We start from the raw sequence: 19,076 nt of genomic DNA, 5'->3' as shown, positions 1-19,076 counted from the left end.
CCTCTTGACCCAGAGAATCTCAGCGAGGGCACTGTCCGCACTTAGCCTCTCAGCTCCCGGACTTTAGCCCCGAGGTCTCCCTTATCTGGGCTCAGCCCCGCTCTCAATGCTGCCCAAACATCGGGAAGTCAAATAAGAGGACAGGCCAAAATCTCCCAGAACAAAATGTATCTGAAAGAGGCACGCAATCCGGTCAGCTCCGAGGCCCTTCCCCTTTCACAGACTCTCTACTGTCGTCTTCCCAACCCACCCTCCCTTCTCCGCATTTCTTCTTGCCAGGGACAAAGCAACAGACCCCACATTTCAGCAAATCTCACAGTGTCTGCTCCTCCCCAGCAGCTTTGTTTTGCAGGAAGGTACATGAGTCAGAGAACCCGGGGTTTGGCTGCTTAGTGCACAGCTTTGGGTTTCTTTTAGCACACTCACACCCCAAAAGACAAACTGTGGACACGAAGTGTCATTAGAAGGCCATGTGGGGCTATAGCCCCTAGACCTAGGCAGGAGAAGGGCCGAATGGGTATAATTTCAGGAATCACAATTTTATTTGAGGCTCCCCGTTTCAGCTCTCATTCCTGTATCACGGCAGCCCGGTAAGCCTGGTACAGGGGAATTTCACCTAGAGGTGAGCCTCGTCTGATTTCTCTCCTGCAACACAGCAATCGATCCCATTTTATCACTTGGTAAGGATCGCTCTTTAAAACATCTTGGACTGCAAATACGTGCGTGGCTCCCTTAGAATCCGAGAGTTGGAAGGGACCTCCAGGGTCATCTAGTCCAACCCCCTTCCACAATGCAGGAAACTCAGAAACACCTCCCCCCTAAATTCACAGGATCTTCAATGCCGTCAGGTGGCCATCTAGCCTCTGCTGAAAAACCTCCAAGGAAGGAGAGCCCACCACCTCCCAAGGAGGAAGCCTGTTCCACTGAGGAACTGCTTGAACGGTCAGGAAGTGCTTCCTAATAGAATACAGATTCATAGAGTTGGAAAGGACCTCCAGGTTCATCTAGCCCAACCCCCTGCACAATGCAGGAAACTCACAAACACCTCCCCCTAAATTCACAGGATCTTCATTGTTGTCAGATGGCCATCTAGCCTCTGTTGAAAAACCTCCAAGGAAGGAGAACCCACCTCCTCCCGAGGAAGCCTGTTCCACTGAGGAACTGCCCTAACAGTCAGGAAGTTCTTCCTAATGTTGAGCCAGAAACTCTTTTGATTTAATTTCAACCAGTTGGTTCTGGTCCTGCCTTCTGGGGCCACAGAAAACAATTCCACACCATCCCCTCTAGGTCAGCTCTTCAGGTACTTGAAGATGGTGATCCTATCACCTCTCAGCCACCTCCTCTCCAGGCTAAACATCCCCAGCTCCTTCAACCTTTCCTCAGAGGACTTGGTCTCCAGACCCCTCACCATCTTCGTTGCCCCCCTCTGGTCCCGTTCCAGCTTGTCTATATCCTTCTTAAAACGTGGTGCCCAAAACTGAACACGAGACTCCAGGTGAGGTCTTACCAGAGCAGAGCAAAGCGATACCATCACTTCACGTGATCTGGACGCTATACTTCTGTTGACACAGCCCCAAATTGCATTTGCCTTTTTAGCCACTGCATCACGCTGTTGGCTCATGTTCAGCATATGATCCACTAAGACCCCGAGATCCTTTTCGCACATGCTAAGACAAGCCTCCCCCGTCCTATAACCACGCATGGGATTTTCCCAACCGAAACGCAGAACTTTACATTTATCCCTGTTAAAATTCATGTTATCGGTTTCGGCCCAGTTTTCCAGCCTGCCAAGGTCATCCTGTATCCCGTTTCTGCCTTCTACTGTGTTTGCAACCCGTCCCAATTTGGTATCATCAGCAAGCCTTGTTTCTGCGCATGGTTTCTGGGTAGTGAAGATGGCAATGGGGGCAATGGGCCGGGGGAGGGCAGAACACTCACTTGCTGGCGCGCACCACCTCTGCGGCCGGATGCTTGATGGTGACCTCGCTCAACGGGATGCGCCGCTCCTCCACCTCGGAGGCGATGAAGGTTTCCTTGTCCCCGCTCTCCACCTTGATGAGCCGAATCTTCAGCTCCTTGGGGGGCCCTTCGGTGAACGAACGCAGCTTGAGCAGGTCGGCAGAGCACACCACGGTGGACCCCGAGCTGACAGTCCCCTCTTCCTTCTTCACGGGGGGTCTCCTCTCCGGCTGGGGGGCGGCCAGAGGGGGCGGCTTGGCCCCGTTTTCCCGGGCCTGGCTCTCGGTGCTTTGCACGTCCAAACTGCCCAGGATCTGCCGGTTCTTCTCTTTGTGGCTCTTCCTCTCTCGGTGCCGCTTCGAACCGTCCTTGCTGGAGCGCCGGTGTCGCCGGTGCTCCCGGTCCCGTTTGCGAGCCTCGTCCTTGGGGCGCAAAGGGGGTGGCGGGGGTGGGGGGGCCGGGGGTGGCGGCGTGGGAGTCGGGACAGGTGGTGGAGGCGGCGGAAGTGCGGGAGGGGAGGCCGGCGGAGGAGGAGGAGGAGGGGAGGCGGGAGGGGGTGTGGCAGGGGGAGGGGGGCTCTGCTCACGTCCCGCCCGCTCCACCAGCGTCTCACACGCCCGGCTAATTTCCTCAAGGACCTCGGATTCTGTCTTGACGGGCCGGGTTGCGGGTGGCGGAGGAGGGGTGGCTGCCTGCTCCCCTGCCCCCCCAGACCAGACTTGGCTTGAGGTAGAGAAGTGAGGGCCGGCACTTTGGCTAGCGCTGGCTGGGGGAGCAATTTTAGCACCAGGGGGGGCCAGTGGTTTGGGCCGATAGGAGTGTTTCTGCCCCTCCAACACGTTGGCCAAAGACTTGAGCAGAGAAGCAGTGCTGTGGTGGGGGAATTTGCCTCCCCCTCCTGCCGCCACCGCCGCCGCGGGGGGCCGCTCTTCCCCGTCTCGCTTGCCAAAGCGGTACAAACAGGGGGGTTCTGGCGGATCCTGCCCGGGGGGCTTGGGGTAATCGAAGGAGGCGGAGGGTGGGGCTGGTGGCTTTGGTCTCGCCAAAGGCGGGGGGCTCGGGAGGAGCGGGGCAGGCGGCGGCGGAGGGGGGAAGCTCTCCTCCCGCTCCTCCTCTCCCCGCCGGATCGATTCGTCCAACATCTTCATGATGTTCGCCAAACCGTCCGCAGAGATTTCAGGGGGTTCCTCGAACTGATCCTCCAGCGGGGGGCTGGCGAAGTCGAAGAGGCGGGACGGTGCGGCCTCAGCGGTCGGGGGCACCGTGGCGGGCTCCGGGGTCTTTGGGTAGGGAGCCCGGGGCTGCTGTGGGGGTGGCGGTGGGGGAGGTGGAGGTGGGGGTGGGGGCAGCGTCGGCGGCTGAGGAGGGCTCTCGGGTGACCTGAAGGTTCCTGAGGTAATCGTGGGGGTCGGGGCTCTCGCGCCCCCAGAACCTTTCTCCTCCGTGCCACTTTCCGACATCCAGAAGTCGGGGGCTGGGGAGCATTCAGGGCTGGCCGGAGTCGGTGGGCTCGGCTTGTCCGCCCCCCCTTCCCCGGGGTGAGAGAAGGCCCCTTTCGGACTGCTGGCGTTGGTGTCCTGGAAGCTACAGCTGGAGTCACAAGTCCCCAGGGGAGGGGGCTCTGCCCGATGGGGTTCCCCGCACCCGTACAAAATCTCCTCGAGGGGGTCCACGCTGGCTTTCCCCTCTGGCGTTTTGTTACCGAACGCTGGCCCTTTCAGCCAGGGCAACGGAGGGGGTGGAGGCGGCGGAGGTGGTGGGCACGGTGGGGTGGCGGGTGGGGGAGCCGCTGCTGGCGGAGCCCCCCTCGTGATGGCCGGGGGAGGGGGCATGCGGGAAGCAAGGCAAGGCGCCGGACGCGGCGGAGGCGGTTTGCGGCAGCTGCTCTCCTGGGCGGGGCTGGATTGCTGTAATGCCGATGTTTGGTAATGGTCAGACCCCTGCAGAGACCAGCAAAAGCAGCATTCAACCCAAAGGTGGAGAAACAGAAGAAGAAGAATTGCAGATTTATACCCTGCCCTTCTCTCTGAATCATAGACTCAGAGGGGCTCACAATCTCCTTTATCTTCTCCCCCCACAACAGACACCCTGTGAGGTGGGTGGAACTGAGAGGGCTCTTGCAGCAGCTGCCCTTTCAAAGATAGACTCAGAGCAGCCTACAATCTCCTTTCCCTTCTTCCCCTACAACAGGCACCCAGTGTGGTGGGTGGCCCTGGGAGAGCTCTTCCAGAAGCTGCCCTTTCAAGGACAACTCCGCCAGAGCTATGGCTGACCCAAGGCCATTACAGCAGGAACAAGTGGAGGAGTGGGGAATTAAACCGGTTCTCCCAGATAAGAGTCTGCGCACTTAACCACTACACTAAACAGGCTCTCTTACAATCACCTTCCCTTCCTCCCCCACAACAGACACCCTGTGAGGTGAGTGGGGCTGAGAGGGCTCTCCAAGAAGCTGCCCTTTCAAAGACAGAGTCTCAGAGCAGCCTACAATCTCCTTTCCCTTCTTCCCGCACAACAGGCACCCTGTGAGATGGGTGGGGCTGAGAGGGGTCTCACACCAGCTGCCCTTTCAAGGACAACTCTGCGAGAGCTATGGCTGACTCAAGGCCATTCCAACAGCTGCAAGAGGGGGAGTGGGGAATCAAACCTGGTTTCTCCCAGATAAGAGTCCGCGCACTTAACCACTACACTAAACAGGCTCTCTTACAATCACCTTCCCTTCCTCCCCCACAACAGACACCCTGTGAGGTGGGTGGGGCTGAGAGCGCTCTCCCAGAAGCTGCCCTTTCAAGCTATGGCTCACCCAAGGCCATTCCAACAGCTACAAGTGGGGGAGCCGAGAATTAAACCCGGTTCTCCCAGATAAGAGTCCGCGCGCTTAACCACTACACTAAACAGGCTCTCTTACAATCACCTTCTCTTCCTCCCCCATAACAGACACCCTCTGAGGTGGGTGGGCCTGAGAGCTCTCCCAGAAGCTGCGCTTTCAAGGACAACTCCTGCGAGAGCTCTGGCTGACTCAAGGCTGTTCCAGCAGCTGCAAGTGGAGGAGTGGGGAATCAATCCCGGTTCGCCCAGATAAGAGTCCGCGCGCTTAACCACTACACTGAACTGGCTCTCAGAGAACGTCCTTGCTGCCCGCAGCCATTCTGGGCACTGTGCCAGAGCCGGGGATCCCAGACCCTCGTTGCAAGAGGATTCGCCAATCCCGCCCTCCCAGGGCCATGCCCATGGCCCAACCCCACTTCTCCCGTGAGCCCACGGGACCTCACTCACAAGGCTATCAGGGTTCGGCTGCCCCCGCGGGGTGGTCTTGCTGGTGACGGGAGGCCCTCCTGGGCTCGGGCGCGGGGCGTAAGGCACGCAGGCGACGGTTGCTGGTGTAGCCGTGGAGTCTGGACGTGCCCGGGGGACTCGGCTGTCTCTAAGGTCACTTCCGTTGGGCCGGGCCAGGCAGCCATGGCTCTCGAAGGGGGGTCGGTGTGCTGGCGGTGTGCGGGGGCTGGGGGCCATGGCCGGCAGGCGGTGCGGGGGAGGATGCGAGCCGTAGGCAGGGGACGGGTAGGGGAAGGGGTGAGCCACGGAGTTTCTCTGCTCCTGGAAGGGAGAGGAAAGAAAAGTGAAGCTAAGATGGCGGCTTCACCACACTCCCGCCAAGATGGCGGCTTCACCACACTCCTGCTACTCGCGAGAAGCCATGCTTCAAACAGAGAGAAGAAGACCGCAGTTTTATACCCCGCCCTTCTCTCTGAAAAAGAGCCCCGTGGCGCAGAGGGTTAAAGCTGCAGTACTGCAGTCCTAAGCTCTGCTCACGACCCGAGTTTGATCCCCAGCCGAAGCTGGGTTTTCAGGTTGCCGGCTCGAGGTTGACTCAGCCTTCCCTCCTTCCGAGGTCGGTCAAATGAGTCCCCAGCTTGCTGGGGGGAAAGCGTAGATGTCTGGGAAAGGCCATGGCAAACCACCCCATAAAAAGTCTGCCGTGAAAACGTTGTGAAAGCGACGTCACCCCAGAGTCAGAAATGACTTGTGCTTGCAGAGGAGACCTTTCCTTTTCCCTCTCTCTGAATCAGAGTCTCAGAGCGGCTTACAATCTCCTTTTATCTTCTTCCCCCACAACAGACACCCTGTGAGGTGGGTGGGGCTGAGTGGGCTCTCACAGCAGCTGCCCTTTCAAGGACAACTCCTACGAGAGCCATGGCTGACCCAAGGCCATTCCAGCAGCTGCCAAGTGGAGGAGTGGGGAATCAAACCCGGTTCTCCCAGATAAGAATCTGTGCACTTAACCACTTAGCAAGAGCTCTGGCTGACCCAAGGCCATTCCAGCAGGTGCAAGCGGAGGAGTGGGGAATCAAACCCGGTTCTCCCAGATAAGAGAGCTCTGGCTGACCCAAGGCCATTCCAGCAGGTGCAAGCGGAGGAACGGGGAATAAAACCCGGTTCTCCCAGATAAGAGAGCTCTGGCTGACCCAAGGCCATTCCTGCAGCTGCAAGTGGAGGAGTGGGGAATCAACCCCGGTTCTCCCAGAGAAGAGTTCACACACTTAACCACTACACCCAACTTGCATACTTTTACATAATTTATCCTGTGCCTCTCAACCGTTTGGAAGGATGCCTTTTGTCACAGAAGGGAGTGGATCTTGCAAAAAAGAGCACACATGTGCTGTCAAAGCTTTCCTGGAGCGAAGCCCAGCGGTGCCCAGAACACAGGCTCGGCGCGGGTCACTCCCACTGCTCAACGGGGCCTCCTGCGCCCACGCACAATCCTGCCAGTCGTATGTTGCGAGGAGGGGCGCCAGCTTCCCGCTGGGGGGTCTGGAGATCTCCTGGAATTGCAACTGATCTCTTGAGATCAATTCTTCTGGAGAAAATGGCTGCTGAGAAAGGTGGGTTCTGCGGCACGGGTGTCAAACATGCAGTTCGGGGGCCGAATCAGGCCCCTGGAGGACTCCTTATCAGGCCCCCGAGCAGCTGGCTGTAATCTGCTTCCTTCCCCCTCTCTCTTGCTTCCTTCTGCATCACAGCTCGCTTTGTTAGGCTTGCTCAATCGCACAGGAGCTATAGAGCAAAGCCTCTATTTTCTCCATTGGCTGAGGCTCCTCCCTTGGGGAGGAAGGGGGGGGAGAGCTTGCTCTACCAGGCTTGCTCAATCGCACAGGAGCTACAGAGCAAAGCCTCTATTTTCTCCAATGGCTGAGGCTCCTCCCTTGGGGAGGAAGGGGGGAGGAATAACTTGCTTTGCCAGGCTCTCTCAATTGCACAGCAGAGCAACACACACACACATATACACACACATATATAAATATATACTTTGGCTAATAGCCACTGATGGACCTCTGCTCCATATTTTTATCCAATCCCCTCTTGAAGCTGGCTATACTTGTAGCCGCCACCACCTCCTGTGGCAGTGAATTCCACATGTTAATCACCCTTTGGGTGAAGAAGTACTTCCTTTTATCCATTTTAACCTGACTGCTCAGCAATTTCATTCAATGCCCGCAAGTTCTTGTATTGTGAGAAAGGGAGAAAAGGACTTCTTTCTCTACTTTCTCCATCCCATGCATAATCTTGTAAACCTCTCTCATGTCACCCCGCAGTCGACGTTTCTCCAAGCTAAAGAGCCCCAAGCGTTTTAACCTTTCTTCATAGGGAAAGTGTTTCAAATCTTTAATCATTCTAGTTGCCCTTTCCTGCACTTTTCCCAGTGCTATAATATCCTTTTTGAGGTGCGGTGACCAGAATTGCACACAGTATTCCAAATGAGGCCGCACCATCGATTTATACAGGGGCATTATGATACTGGCTGATTTGTTTTCAATTCCCTTCCTAATAATTCCCAGCATGGTGTTGGCCTTTTTTATTGCAATTGCACACTGTCTCGACATTTTCAGTGAGTTATCTACCATGACCCCAAGATTTCTCTCTTGGTCAGTCTCTGCCAGTTCACAACCCCATCAACTTGTATTTGTAGCTGGGATTCTTGACCCCAATATGTAGCCAATCCTCCTGGAGCTTACAGTAGGGTCCTGTATTAAGAACCCTCTAAGCTCTTGGAGGATTGGCTACATCAGGGTGGGTGGGGCCTAATATGCAGAGGAGCTCCTGCTAGAAAAAGAAGATGATGATATTGGATTTATATCTCACCCTCCACTCTGAAGAGTCTCAGAGTAGCTCACAATCTCCTTTTCCTTCCTCCCCCACAACAGACACCCTGTGAGGTAGATGAAGATTTTGGATTTATATCCCACCCTCCACTCCGAAGAGTCTCAGAGCGGCTCACAATCTCCTTTCCCTTCCTCCCCCACAACAGACACCCTGTGAGGTGGGTGGGGCTGAGATGGCTCTCACAGCAGCTGCCCTTTCAAGGACAACCTCTGCCAGAGCTATGGCTGACCCAAGACCATTCCAGCAGCTGCAAGTGGAGGAGTGGGGAATCAAACCCGGTTCTTCCAGATAAGAGTCTGCACACTTAACCATTACACCAAACAGGCCTGCACCGTACTCCCCCCACAAAAGGCGTTCCCACATTTCTGACGCATTGTACTGGGGGCGGGGGGAAGGAGCATCATGACTTAGGACAGCTAACTGAATGTTCGGGGCCAATGCTTACTTGTCTCTCTGGGGCAGCCACACTCTTGCGCTCGAGGCCCCACGTCTCTCCATGGAGGGGGTTCCATAATCCCGATTTGGACAGCTGGTAATGAGGATTTCCAGAGATTCCAGGCCCCGGGGGGTGCTGTCCTATCCCACCGCCATTCTGTTCCGGGAAAGACATTTAGAGTGAGGAATAGGGAAGGAAACAGGCGGCTGAGATGGTTTCCTCACCCTTTTTGGCTGAAAAACGGGCTCAGCCAGAACGCAGCAACTAGCAGTCTGAATCATAGAGTTGGAAGGGACCGGTTCACCCAGATAAGAGTCCGCACACTGGACCACGACACCAAACGGGCTCTCTACACCACTATACTGAACTGTTTATCGCAAGGCACCAGAAAGCGAAAGCAAAATCCCCGAGCAAAGGAATAAATAAAACGCCAGGCAAGGGAAGGTCACTGCAGTGGAGCCGGACTTCCAGCAGGGAGGCCTCTGAACTCCGCGTTCTCCAGGGCAAAGGGAGCTCCCCTCGAGGGCCACCCACCTTGCATGACCCCCTCTTGTACCTGGTCAGGGCTGGTGCTTCTCCGCCTCTTCATGGGGGCTGGCATCTCCTCTCCGTGCCCGGGATGGGGTGGGTGCTGGACTGGGGGGATGGGCTGGACCACGGGGGGCTCCAGTGGCGGGCCAGGCCTCTTCAGCTGGGGGTTTCGCTTGGCTGAGAAATTCCGCTTCTGGAGGCAGGGGAAGGAGAGTGGGGAGGGGAAACTCAGCCTTGAGACAATCCCCCAATTTTCTGCCTCCTCCTGAAGGCTATTTTGATGGCCACTAAGGCTTTAGTCTTCTTGGAGGCCCCCGAACCGGGGAGCGGCTGAGCTCTGATTATGTAATGGACTCGGTTAATGGGTGGGGGCAACACAAGTTTAAGGGCTTAAAATATCCTGCCAGGGAAGATTTGGATTGGTAGCAGCTCCCCAGCTGTTCATGCCCTGGCCGGCTACGCTTCCCCAGCAGTTTATCTGTGGCAACATACTCATTTTCATTGGCGTTGGTACTACTAGTACTACTACTACTAGGAGTATTTGCAGTAGTAGTATCATTTATACCCTGCTTCTCATAGTGGTGGTGGTGGTAGTACCCTGCTAGTAGTAGTAGTTATACCCTGCTAGTAGTAGTAGTAGTAGTAGTAATATTGAGGTGATAGTAGTAGTAGAGTCATTTATACCCTGCTAGTAGTAGTGGTGCTGACAGTACCCTGCTAGTAGTAGTTATACCCTGCTGGTAGTAGTAATAATAACAATAACAATAATATTGTGGTGGTGGTAGTAGTAGTATCATTTATACCCTGCTTGTAGTAGTGGTGGTGGTGGTGGTAGCAGTACTCTGCTAGTAGTAGTAGTAATAATAATAATAATATTATGGTGGTGGTGGTAGTAGGTCATTTATACCCTGCTTGTAGTAGTGGTGGTGGTGGCAGTACCCTGCTAGTAGTAGTAGTTATACCCTGCTAGTAGTAGTAGTAATAATATGGTGGTTGTGGTAGTAGTAGTGTCATTTATACTGCTTGTAGAAGTGGTGGTACTACTACTAGTAATAGTGTTGTAGTAGTAGCGGTGATGTCATTTATACCCTGCTGGTGGTACTACTAGTAGTCTGCTACTACTACTACTAGTTATACCCTGGTAGTAGTAGTAGTGTCATTTATACCCTGCTTTTTCCCCAAAGGGGACCCAAAGCAGTCTCCTCTCCTTCGTTTTATCCTCACCTTCATTTTATCCTCGCTTCTGTGGCAGACTGAGGATTCAGGCTGGGATCTCCTGGATCCCAGTTCGACATTCTAACTGCTACCCCACCCCATCCGAAAAAGGCAAGAAAAAGTACTCCCTACAGAAAGGCCAGAAGGAACAAAGGAAACCTGAATTTTAAGGTAGGGTTAAAAAAAATGGCTTCATATTTTGAAGGGAGGCTCCTAAACAAGAGGCGTTTAATGCACCTGATAGAGGGCCCGAGACCAGAAGGACAAAAGAGCAAAGCAACTTCTGTGTTCCTGCCTCTGGCCCCCCGGGGCTTTCTGCTGCTGCCCCCCGCTCACCTCGAGGTGCAAGAGGTTCCAGACTTGCTGCAGAGGGGGTAATGCCTTCGGCCGATGATGAGAAGATCCCGAATGGAAGTTCCACAGCTGAGCCTAGACGGGCAGGGAGGAAGGAAGGAAGGCTGCAATTAACCTAGGGTGGCGTGAGGGACCCTCGAATCGCTCTAATGAAATCCTCCCCTTTCTGACCGCCTCTCCAACCTCCAAATCATCTGTCCATATCCCTCTGCCCTTCCCATCTTCTGAGGTTGTGCTGCTCAGTTGCACCACCACCACCCCACCTGCTGCAGGCGTCCAATCCGAGCGTGCATCTCGCCGTAGCTCCCGTAGTCGCGCTGATAGCGAGCAGCATTCTGATAGCAACGAACCGCCTCCTCACAGTCCTGCTCTGACTCGTAGATCTCTCCCAGTTGCTCCCAGAGCTGAGGCTGTCCCTGGTCTCGCAGCAGAGCTTGGACACACCCGTGGATGGCCTCCAGCTTCCCATGCAAGGGGCGCGGGGCCAGATTCCTGGGGGAGGGAATGGGTGTCAATGATACGAGTCACGCGTCTGCAGCGGCACAAGGTGTCCCTCGTGCCAAGGTAGCAAAGGGTGCAGAGATACCCAGGACACCTGTGCTCCCTGGGACGGAAAAGAGGCCTAGCGGATTCAGGCGAGAGAACCACAGCATCTTGGATCTCTGCAATGTGTGAGGGACAAAGCAGTGTCCTGAACCTACAGACGAGATCAACTGCCAAGACAGCAATTAAAATAAATCCACTTGAAGTAGAACTATCAAACGGATTAAAGGGGTGTCTCAGGCAGGTTCAAGTCTGGTAGCACCTGAGCCACTGACGAGAATTTTGGGGTGGAAGCTTTCTAGAGTCAGATATGAGCTTCGATTCTCGATTTCCCCCAAAACCTCGTTGGTCTCTTAAGACACTCGTGGACTCCACTCCAACTGTCCCACCACAAATCAACAGGGCTACCTTCTGAAACAAAAAGAGCGCCTGCTGATCTGCCTTTAAGCCAGCCACTCGTTACTTGACTGATGATGCTGAAATAAATTTAAACGAGGGGCACCGCGCTACGATCTTGGGACCCGAAGTGGTGGTGCTTTTTGCACAAGACCCGAAGGAGGAGTGGGCTGGAAGCAAAGCTACCGACCTGAGCTCTTGCGCTCTGCGGGGAAGAACAGGACCCACCCACAGGGAGCCGGAACTCCAGCGCTTGACACCCCCCTTAGTCCCCCATCACAACGGACAGGATGGAGCTGCTGAAAGAGGCAGAGAGCTTACCAGGAGTCAAGGATTTGCACTTCCCTGCCTGCTGGGTCTCCATTGCCCCAAGCAGAAGGAGGAGCACTTACCCCGGGGGGAAATAGCCCTTCCCATGTTGCCCCATGCTAGAGACATGATTGGGCGGCAGGTGCACAGGCAGCTGAGGTTGACCAACGCTGGCAGAGCACCTGCAAGGAGAAACCGGAGAAGGCACAAGGTCAGGGGTGAGACTCGGAAGGACTGGACAGGGACCAAGCCAGCTTGCGGGCTCGGGGGAGGCCAGTGGTGGTTTCTTCTCCCACATGGGGTAAAGGGCATTCTGTTCAGGTTATCTGGTCTAATCTAGGGGACCTCAACCTTTTGGAGCCTTCAGGCAACCTTTGGAATTCCACAGAACGGCCACCACGGGAGGAAGACTTTCCTACACATAACCCGGATAGTTTCAGGAGCGGGTTCTCAACGACACTCCCCCAGGGCTTTCACAAAACTACATTTCTCAGGATTCTTTGCAGAGAGCATGCCTCTGTCTACTCCCGTCAGGTCAGCGCAGCAGAAGTCCTCACCTACGTTTTGGAAACAAAACTGTGCGCAGAGGTGGAAGGGAGAAGCTCAAAGAGCAACGAGCAGAAATCAAGGCATGGTGGATTGCCTCCAGGTCAGCAGCTGTGCAGTGGAGACAGGCCGCAGTCCAGCAGGTCAGGCCAAGCGGTAGTCACACGTGCCACGGCGGGCACAGCGCCAGCGCCAGCTCGCTTTGCAGATGCAGGCGAGGGGGGCAGGACGGCTGGCAGAAATCCCCCGCTGCCCTTGCCCTGTGACGTCAAAGAAGCCGCACTCGGGGTTCAGGGGGGGGGGCAGAGAATAAGGCACTGCAAACTCACCTGCCGCCCGGGAGCCATGAGCGAGGGTGGCACGAACTCCAAGCTCCGCTGCAGCTCAGACTGCCGACCGAAAAGGGATCCCGTCCGACACGGCCCCCAAGTTGTTCCACCGTGCGATGCATCCAGTCTGGAGTAGGGACAGAGAGAAAGAGAGAGGTGACGCCCCCGGGAAACACCGCGGGCATCTCGCGAACGTCACGACAACAAGAGAAGGCAGGCACAAAGCGCTCTGAGCAAGCAAAGCGCTACAGAAATGCTCGTTTTATTGTGATGCGTAATAAACGGCAATGGTAATAATGATGATGACGGTAATAATAATAATAATAATCTTAGAAACCAGACAGGGTGGAATCCAGCCAGATTTTCCGCTCAGCCTCACTCAGTTCTTCTTAAAACAGCCGCCATTCCACTTGGCTTTATTTCAGGCAGGTCTTGTGATGCCCCACGTAGTCTTTTGGGCTTCTTCTCTTTGTCACCAGCAGAACAGCTGGTTGGATCCGACCCATTGTCTCCTGCCCCACTGTCTCCACTCTTAGGTATATCTCCTGCTCTCAAATACCCTCCTGACCAGGGGTGGAATTCTAGCAGGGGCTCCTTTGCATATTAGGCCACACCCTCCTGATGTAGCCAATCCTCCAAGAGCTTGGAGTTCTAGCAGGGGCTCCTTTGCATATTAGGCCACACACCCCTGATGTAGCCAATCCTCCAAAAGCTTGGAATTCTAGCAGGGGCTCCTTTGCATATTAGGCCACACACCCCTGATGTAGCCAATCCTCCAAGAGCTTGGAATTCTAGCAGGGGCTCCTTTGCATATTAGGCCACACCCTCCTCATGTAGCCAATCCTCCCAAGAGCTTGGAATTCTAGCAGGGGCTTCTTTGCATATTAGGCCACACCCTCCTGATGTAGCCAATCCTCCCAAGAGCTTGGAATTCTAGCAGGGGCTTCTTTGCATATTAGGCCACACCCTCCTGATGTAGCCAATCCTCCCAAGAGCTTGGAATTCTAGCAGGGGCTTCTTTGCATATTAGGCCACACCCTCCTGATGTAGCCAATCCTCCCAAGAGCTTGGAATTCTAGCAGGGGCTTCTTTGCATATTAGGCCACACCCTCCTGATGTACATATGACCATATGAAGCAGCCTTATACTGAATCCGACGCTTGGTCCATCAAAGTCAGTATTGTCTTCTCAGACTGGCAGCGGCTCTCCAAGGTCTCAAGCTGAGGTTTTTCACACCTATTTGCCTGGACCCTTTTTTGGAGATAACAGGGATTGAACCTGGGACCTTCTGCTTCCCAAGCAGATGCTCTACCACTGAGCCGTCCCTCCCCCATGTAGCCAATCCTCCAAGAGCTTGGAATTCTAGAAGGGCTTCTTTGCATATTAGGCCACACATCCCTGACGTAGCCAATCCTCCAAGAGCTTACAAGGCTCTTTTTTTGGTAAGCTCTTGGAGGACTGGCTACATCAGGGGTGTGTGGCCTAATATGCAAAGGAGCTCCTGCTAGAATTCCACCCCTGCTCCCAACTAATCAATCCGCTTTGCTTCTTCAAAATCCCACCTCCACTTTGGACTCCTCCCCCTCCCGCCTCCCCCACAAACTAACCACTCCTCCCGCCTGGCACATTCAAGGCTCCCCCCTCTATTCAAGTCACACACCCCCCCCAAACTGGCCCCAGCTCCCCATGCAGCTCCCTGCCCCTCTCCCCTAGGGTTGCCAGCCTCCTGGTGGGGCCTGGAGATCAACTGCAGACTACAGAGATCAGCTCTCCTGGAGAAAACAGCTGCTTTGGAAGGTGGATTCTATGACGTTATTACCCCACTGAGGTCACCTCCCCTACTCAAACCCCTACTCTAGGGGGTTGGACTAGATGACCCTGGAGGTCCCTTCCAACTCTATGATTCTATGTCCCCTGCCCCTTCCCAGATTCCAACTCCAAATCTCCAGGAATTGCCCAACCTGGAGTTGGCAACCCTTCTGTTCTCCCACATTACTTCCCTCCCCCCTCCGTAATTATCTCCTCCCATCCCCTGCCCCACTGACATCGCCTGACCCCCCTTCTCCCCCTCCTGACCCCCCCAGGCCCAATTCTTACCGCTCCTCCCGTGATGGATGCGTCCTGGTTCCCCCCCTCCACCCCCCCGGATCGGAGCGATGGGTGCTTCCACCCAGTCGCCCGCCAGTTGGAGTTTTCTCTGGTGTCGGATAAGTCCCTTGTCAGGTCACAGGCTCAAGCAATGCTGGGAGGGAAAGGAAAAAGCAAGCCAGTCAGTCCAAAGTCACGGTGGGGCAAAGGAGCCCTCTTTATCCTGACACGATCTATCTGGAACTCAAATAATCTAGAAAAGTTATACACAAGTCAGAAACGCCAGTATGTTAGGAAACATGGCAGTCAACACAAGTGCTTTTTAATAGGTCTCTTTTTCATTCATTTCAACTTTTAACATAAAATAAAAAAGGATCCGTTCTGGACCCGATCCTTATAAAAGCAGCGTTGCATTTGCAATAAATCACATGGAAATGCATTTTCATGAAGCAAGAGCTGACATGTTATCTTTCAAAACCATTGTGGTTGTTCCATGTCCATGATGTCAAATTCCTTCTTTAAAAAAACACAAATCTGTATTTTTGCTTCCAGAATTCCTAAGCAGCATTGGGTTTCCTAACCCTTTGAGCTTCTGCCACAAAAAACTGGTGTGAATTTCCTTGCCAAATGAATCATTTCCTCCTTCCATTTCTTTGACTGCAATCAGCTGCAGTGGGGAAGGAGTTAATACACTGTGCATCTCCCATCAATGAACACAGACCCCACCCCCCGCAGGGCAGGGCCCCGCTTGCTCTCCTCCAATGGAATCCCCTCGTGTGAAGAGCAGAGGCGGGACCTCGGCTCTGATGTTCGGCAGACTTAACCCCTCCCCTCCCTTTGCATGCAAACCGCAGCCTTAGCTAACACTTACTGGGCCAGTGACGCTCTTAGAGGCTCTCCTCTCTCTCCTTGAAGGCGGCCAATCATGCAACGTCCTTCACGTGACCACCAATCATCTTTCACGTCAGTCTCCTAACAAGGCCTGAAATCACAGAGATGGGGCGGGGGGGGGGGGGAGAAAGACTCAGTCAGTGTGGGACTCTGGGAGAGTGCAACGTCTTTGCTCAGCATGGGTTATGTTGTATGCTAAAAGAACCAATCGAGCCGAACAATAGAAAAGAGCAAAGGTCTAGGAGCACCCTAAACACTAATAGAATTTGTGGCACGGTGACTCACGAAAATTCTTCCCCTGCCACAAATTTGGGTACTCTTTAAGGTGTTCCTGGTCTCTTTGCTTTTTTCTGCTGCTAAAAGGTAAAGGTAGTCCCCCCGTGAAAGCACCGAGTTGTTACTGCTACAGACAGACTAACATGGCTACCCCTCTTCAAACAAAAACTCACCAGGTGTAGGGTACCTTCCACCAGGGTTCCCTCTAAGCTGAGCTAGCGTGAGCTAGCTCACAGATTTTTAGCCTCCAGCTCACACGCTTTTGTCTTCGCTCAGGAAGGATGGCCCCAGAGCACACTCATTGAGGCAGCAGATCACAACTTTCAATGCCAGTCGCTCACAAAGTAGAATTTTTACTCCCAAGACTCTGCAGCTTAGAGGGAACAGTGCCTTCGAATGGTGCATTCCCAATCCAACTTATGTTGTACCGTTTTGTTTACCGCATCCTCAGCCAGAGGTTTGCAGGTTCCACCTCTATGCCTCCCCCCATTGCACCTCTATGCCTCCCCCCACCCCCGCTTCTGGCTTTCCGCAGAAGTGCGCATACACGCAAAAGCTTATACCTTAAATAAAATTTAGTTGGCCTTAAAGGTGCCTGCCGCTGGAGTCAAACTTTGTTCTCCGTTTTAAAAAAGAACTGTTTCGAAGGGCGTTTTTATGAAGGAACAAGTTAAAGCAAAATTATACAGGGAGACACTTCAATAGAGGGAAGAGGACGGCAGGCTACACTAAGCACGTATTATCGACGGAACAGTTTGAGTCCAGCGGCCCCTTGAAGATCAACGAAGGTTCGTTCTGGGTATGCGTGCCCACAAAAGCTTATGCTCAGAATTAAACTTTGTTGGCCTTCAAGAGGCCACTGGACTCAAACTTGTTCTCTCGCGTCAGACTGAGGCAGCTCTCCATCTGAATGTATTAGCGATGCGCATTTTTTTATCTTGCTTCCACTGTGTTCACGCCTCCTTTCGTTATTTCTGCTACCTTAGCTCACATTAGTAGTAGCTTTGCCAGCCTCACAGCCGGGCCTGCAGATCTCTCAGAATTACGGCTGCTCTCTGAACAAGAAGACTCGTGCACGGTAGACTCCATGGCATTATTGCCTAGCGAGTGAGCTCCCCACATACCACCCTCAAGTCTCCAGAAATTTCCCAACCCAGAGCTGATAACCCTGTTTCTTAGATTTATCTTTATCCTATTGTTTGCACTGACACACGTGATGGAAGTCTGCCTTGAGTCTCAGTGAGGAAGAAGATGATATTGGATTTATATCCCGCCCTCCACTCTGAATCTCAGAGCGGTTCACAATCTCTTTTACCTTCCTCCCACACAACAGACACCCTGTGAGGTAGATGAAGATATTGGATTTATATCCCTCCCTCCACTCCGAAGAGTCTCAGAGCAGCTCACAATCTCCTTTGCCTTCCTCCCCCACAACAGACACCCTGTGAGGTAGATGAAGATATTGGATTTATATCCCGCCCCCCATTCCGAAGAGTCTCAGAGCGGCTCACAATCTCCTTTCCCTTCCTCCCCCACAACAGATACCCTGTGAGGTAGATGAAGATATTGGATTTATATCCCGCCCCCCACTCCGAAGAGTCTCAGAGCGGCTCACAATCTACTTCCTCCCCCACAACAGACACCCTGTGAGGTAAGTGGGGCTGAGAGAGCTCTCCCAGAAGATGCCCTTTCAAGGGCAGAGTCTCAGTTCGGCCTACCATCTTCTTTCCCTTCCTCCGCCACAACAGACACCCTGTGAGGCAAGTGGGGCTGAGAGAGCCCTTTGAAGGACAGCTCTGCGAGATCTACGGCTGACCTAAGGCCATTCCAGCAGCTGCAAGTGGAGGACTGGGTAATCAAACCCGGTGCTCCCAGATAAGAGTCCGCGCACTTAACCACTACCTCAAACTGGAGTTAATATCATAAATAAAACAGAATATACATCATGGGCCCCAATGCACCCAAACGGACAACATCATTGCAAATATAAATGAAATTGCAGAACTGGTACGAGACAAGACGCTCCGCTTCTTTTTGGAAACTTTTGAAAGGGTTTGCCTGAAGTGTTCCGTGTGCTCTCTGCAGTTTTTATACCTGTTTTCAAAATGACGGTCGTGATTACAGGTGTAGGCGCGCCGACCTGCTGAGCGAAGCGAGTTCCCTGAACGTGTCTGCATATCCTGTTTGGCAGTTCTTCACCTGCACCTTGATAAACACCTGCGCGCTGAACACCCTGAGCTACGAAGGAAAGGCAGATCACCAAATACCTGCGCGGTAGCCCCCGCAACCAAGTGGGCATCTCGCAGCCAGTATTTTGTCCATAAATGTCAGTTCTTAGGACTCCAGTTGTTGTAAGACCCTAACCCCACCCCCTAATGTGCAGAGACCATCGTACCTACGATAGCCATAAACTCCACCATTCTGCTCAATGGGGCTATTAGCAGTGGCCTGCACACCAGGGCTGGTGTAAACCCATTCACATCCTCAATTGCAGCCTGCAATGCAAGGGATACCACCGGACCACACTGAAGGGGCATCGCAAGCCACGCTCCAGATCTGAAGGGCTGTCTCGAGCCACGCTCACGCTCCAAATCCGAAATGCGACAAAAGCAACATCACACATAAGACTCGGCGGGATGACAGCAGCAAAGGAGCACGCAACATCACACACAGGACAATCATATGAACATATGAAGCTGCCTTATACTGAATCAGACCCTGGGTCCATCAAAGTCAGTCTTGTCTACTCAGACTGGCAGTGGCTCTCCAGGGTCTCAAGCTAAGGTTTTTCACGCCTACTTGCCTGGACCCTTTTTAGTCAGAGATGCCGGGGATTGAATCTGGGACCTTCTGCTTACCAAGCAGATGCTCTACCACTGAGCCACCGGTCCTCCCTTAAAGTTGCTTTCATTCCTGGTGAACATATGAACATATGAAGCTGGCTTCTACTGAATCAGACCCTCGGTCCATCAAAGTCAGTCTTGTCTACTCAGACTGGCAGCGGCTCTCCAGGGACCCAAGCTGAGGTTTTTCACGCCTACTTG

The 19,076-nt window shown here is 53.8% G+C and overlaps 1 protein-coding gene across 1 annotated transcript in view; it reads right to left on the bottom strand.

Annotated features, from left to right (window-relative positions):
• Window positions 1–14,972, bottom strand: part of KDM6B (lysine demethylase 6B) — a 55,233-nt gene extending 40,261 nt beyond the window's left edge. Inside the window, exons 1-9 of the mRNA XM_060256837.1 lie at window positions 14,875–14,972; window positions 12,778–12,904; window positions 11,986–12,084; window positions 10,918–11,146; window positions 10,637–10,729; window positions 9,111–9,278; window positions 8,564–8,710; window positions 5,233–5,553; window positions 1,939–3,899 (exon numbers count right to left, since the gene is read on the bottom strand). Of these exons, the coding sequence (XP_060112820.1) occupies window positions 1,939–3,899; window positions 5,233–5,553; window positions 8,564–8,710; window positions 9,111–9,278; window positions 10,637–10,729; window positions 10,918–11,146; window positions 11,986–12,084; window positions 12,778–12,899 (3,140 nt within the window). The 5' untranslated portion in view covers window positions 12,900–12,904; window positions 14,875–14,972. The remainder of the gene's footprint in view (window positions 1–1,938; window positions 3,900–5,232; window positions 5,554–8,563; window positions 8,711–9,110; window positions 9,279–10,636; window positions 10,730–10,917; window positions 11,147–11,985; window positions 12,085–12,777; window positions 12,905–14,874) is intronic.
• Between the last annotated feature and the right edge of the window lie 4,104 nt (window positions 14,973–19,076).

Source organism: Heteronotia binoei, chromosome 15 (assembly GCF_032191835.1).
Source record: "Heteronotia binoei isolate CCM8104 ecotype False Entrance Well chromosome 15, APGP_CSIRO_Hbin_v1, whole genome shotgun sequence".
Lineage (NCBI taxonomy): Eukaryota > Metazoa > Chordata > Lepidosauria > Squamata > Gekkonidae > Heteronotia > Heteronotia binoei.
Note: the sequence above shows the minus strand (reverse complement) of the source record. Positions and strands in the feature narration are given on the sequence as shown.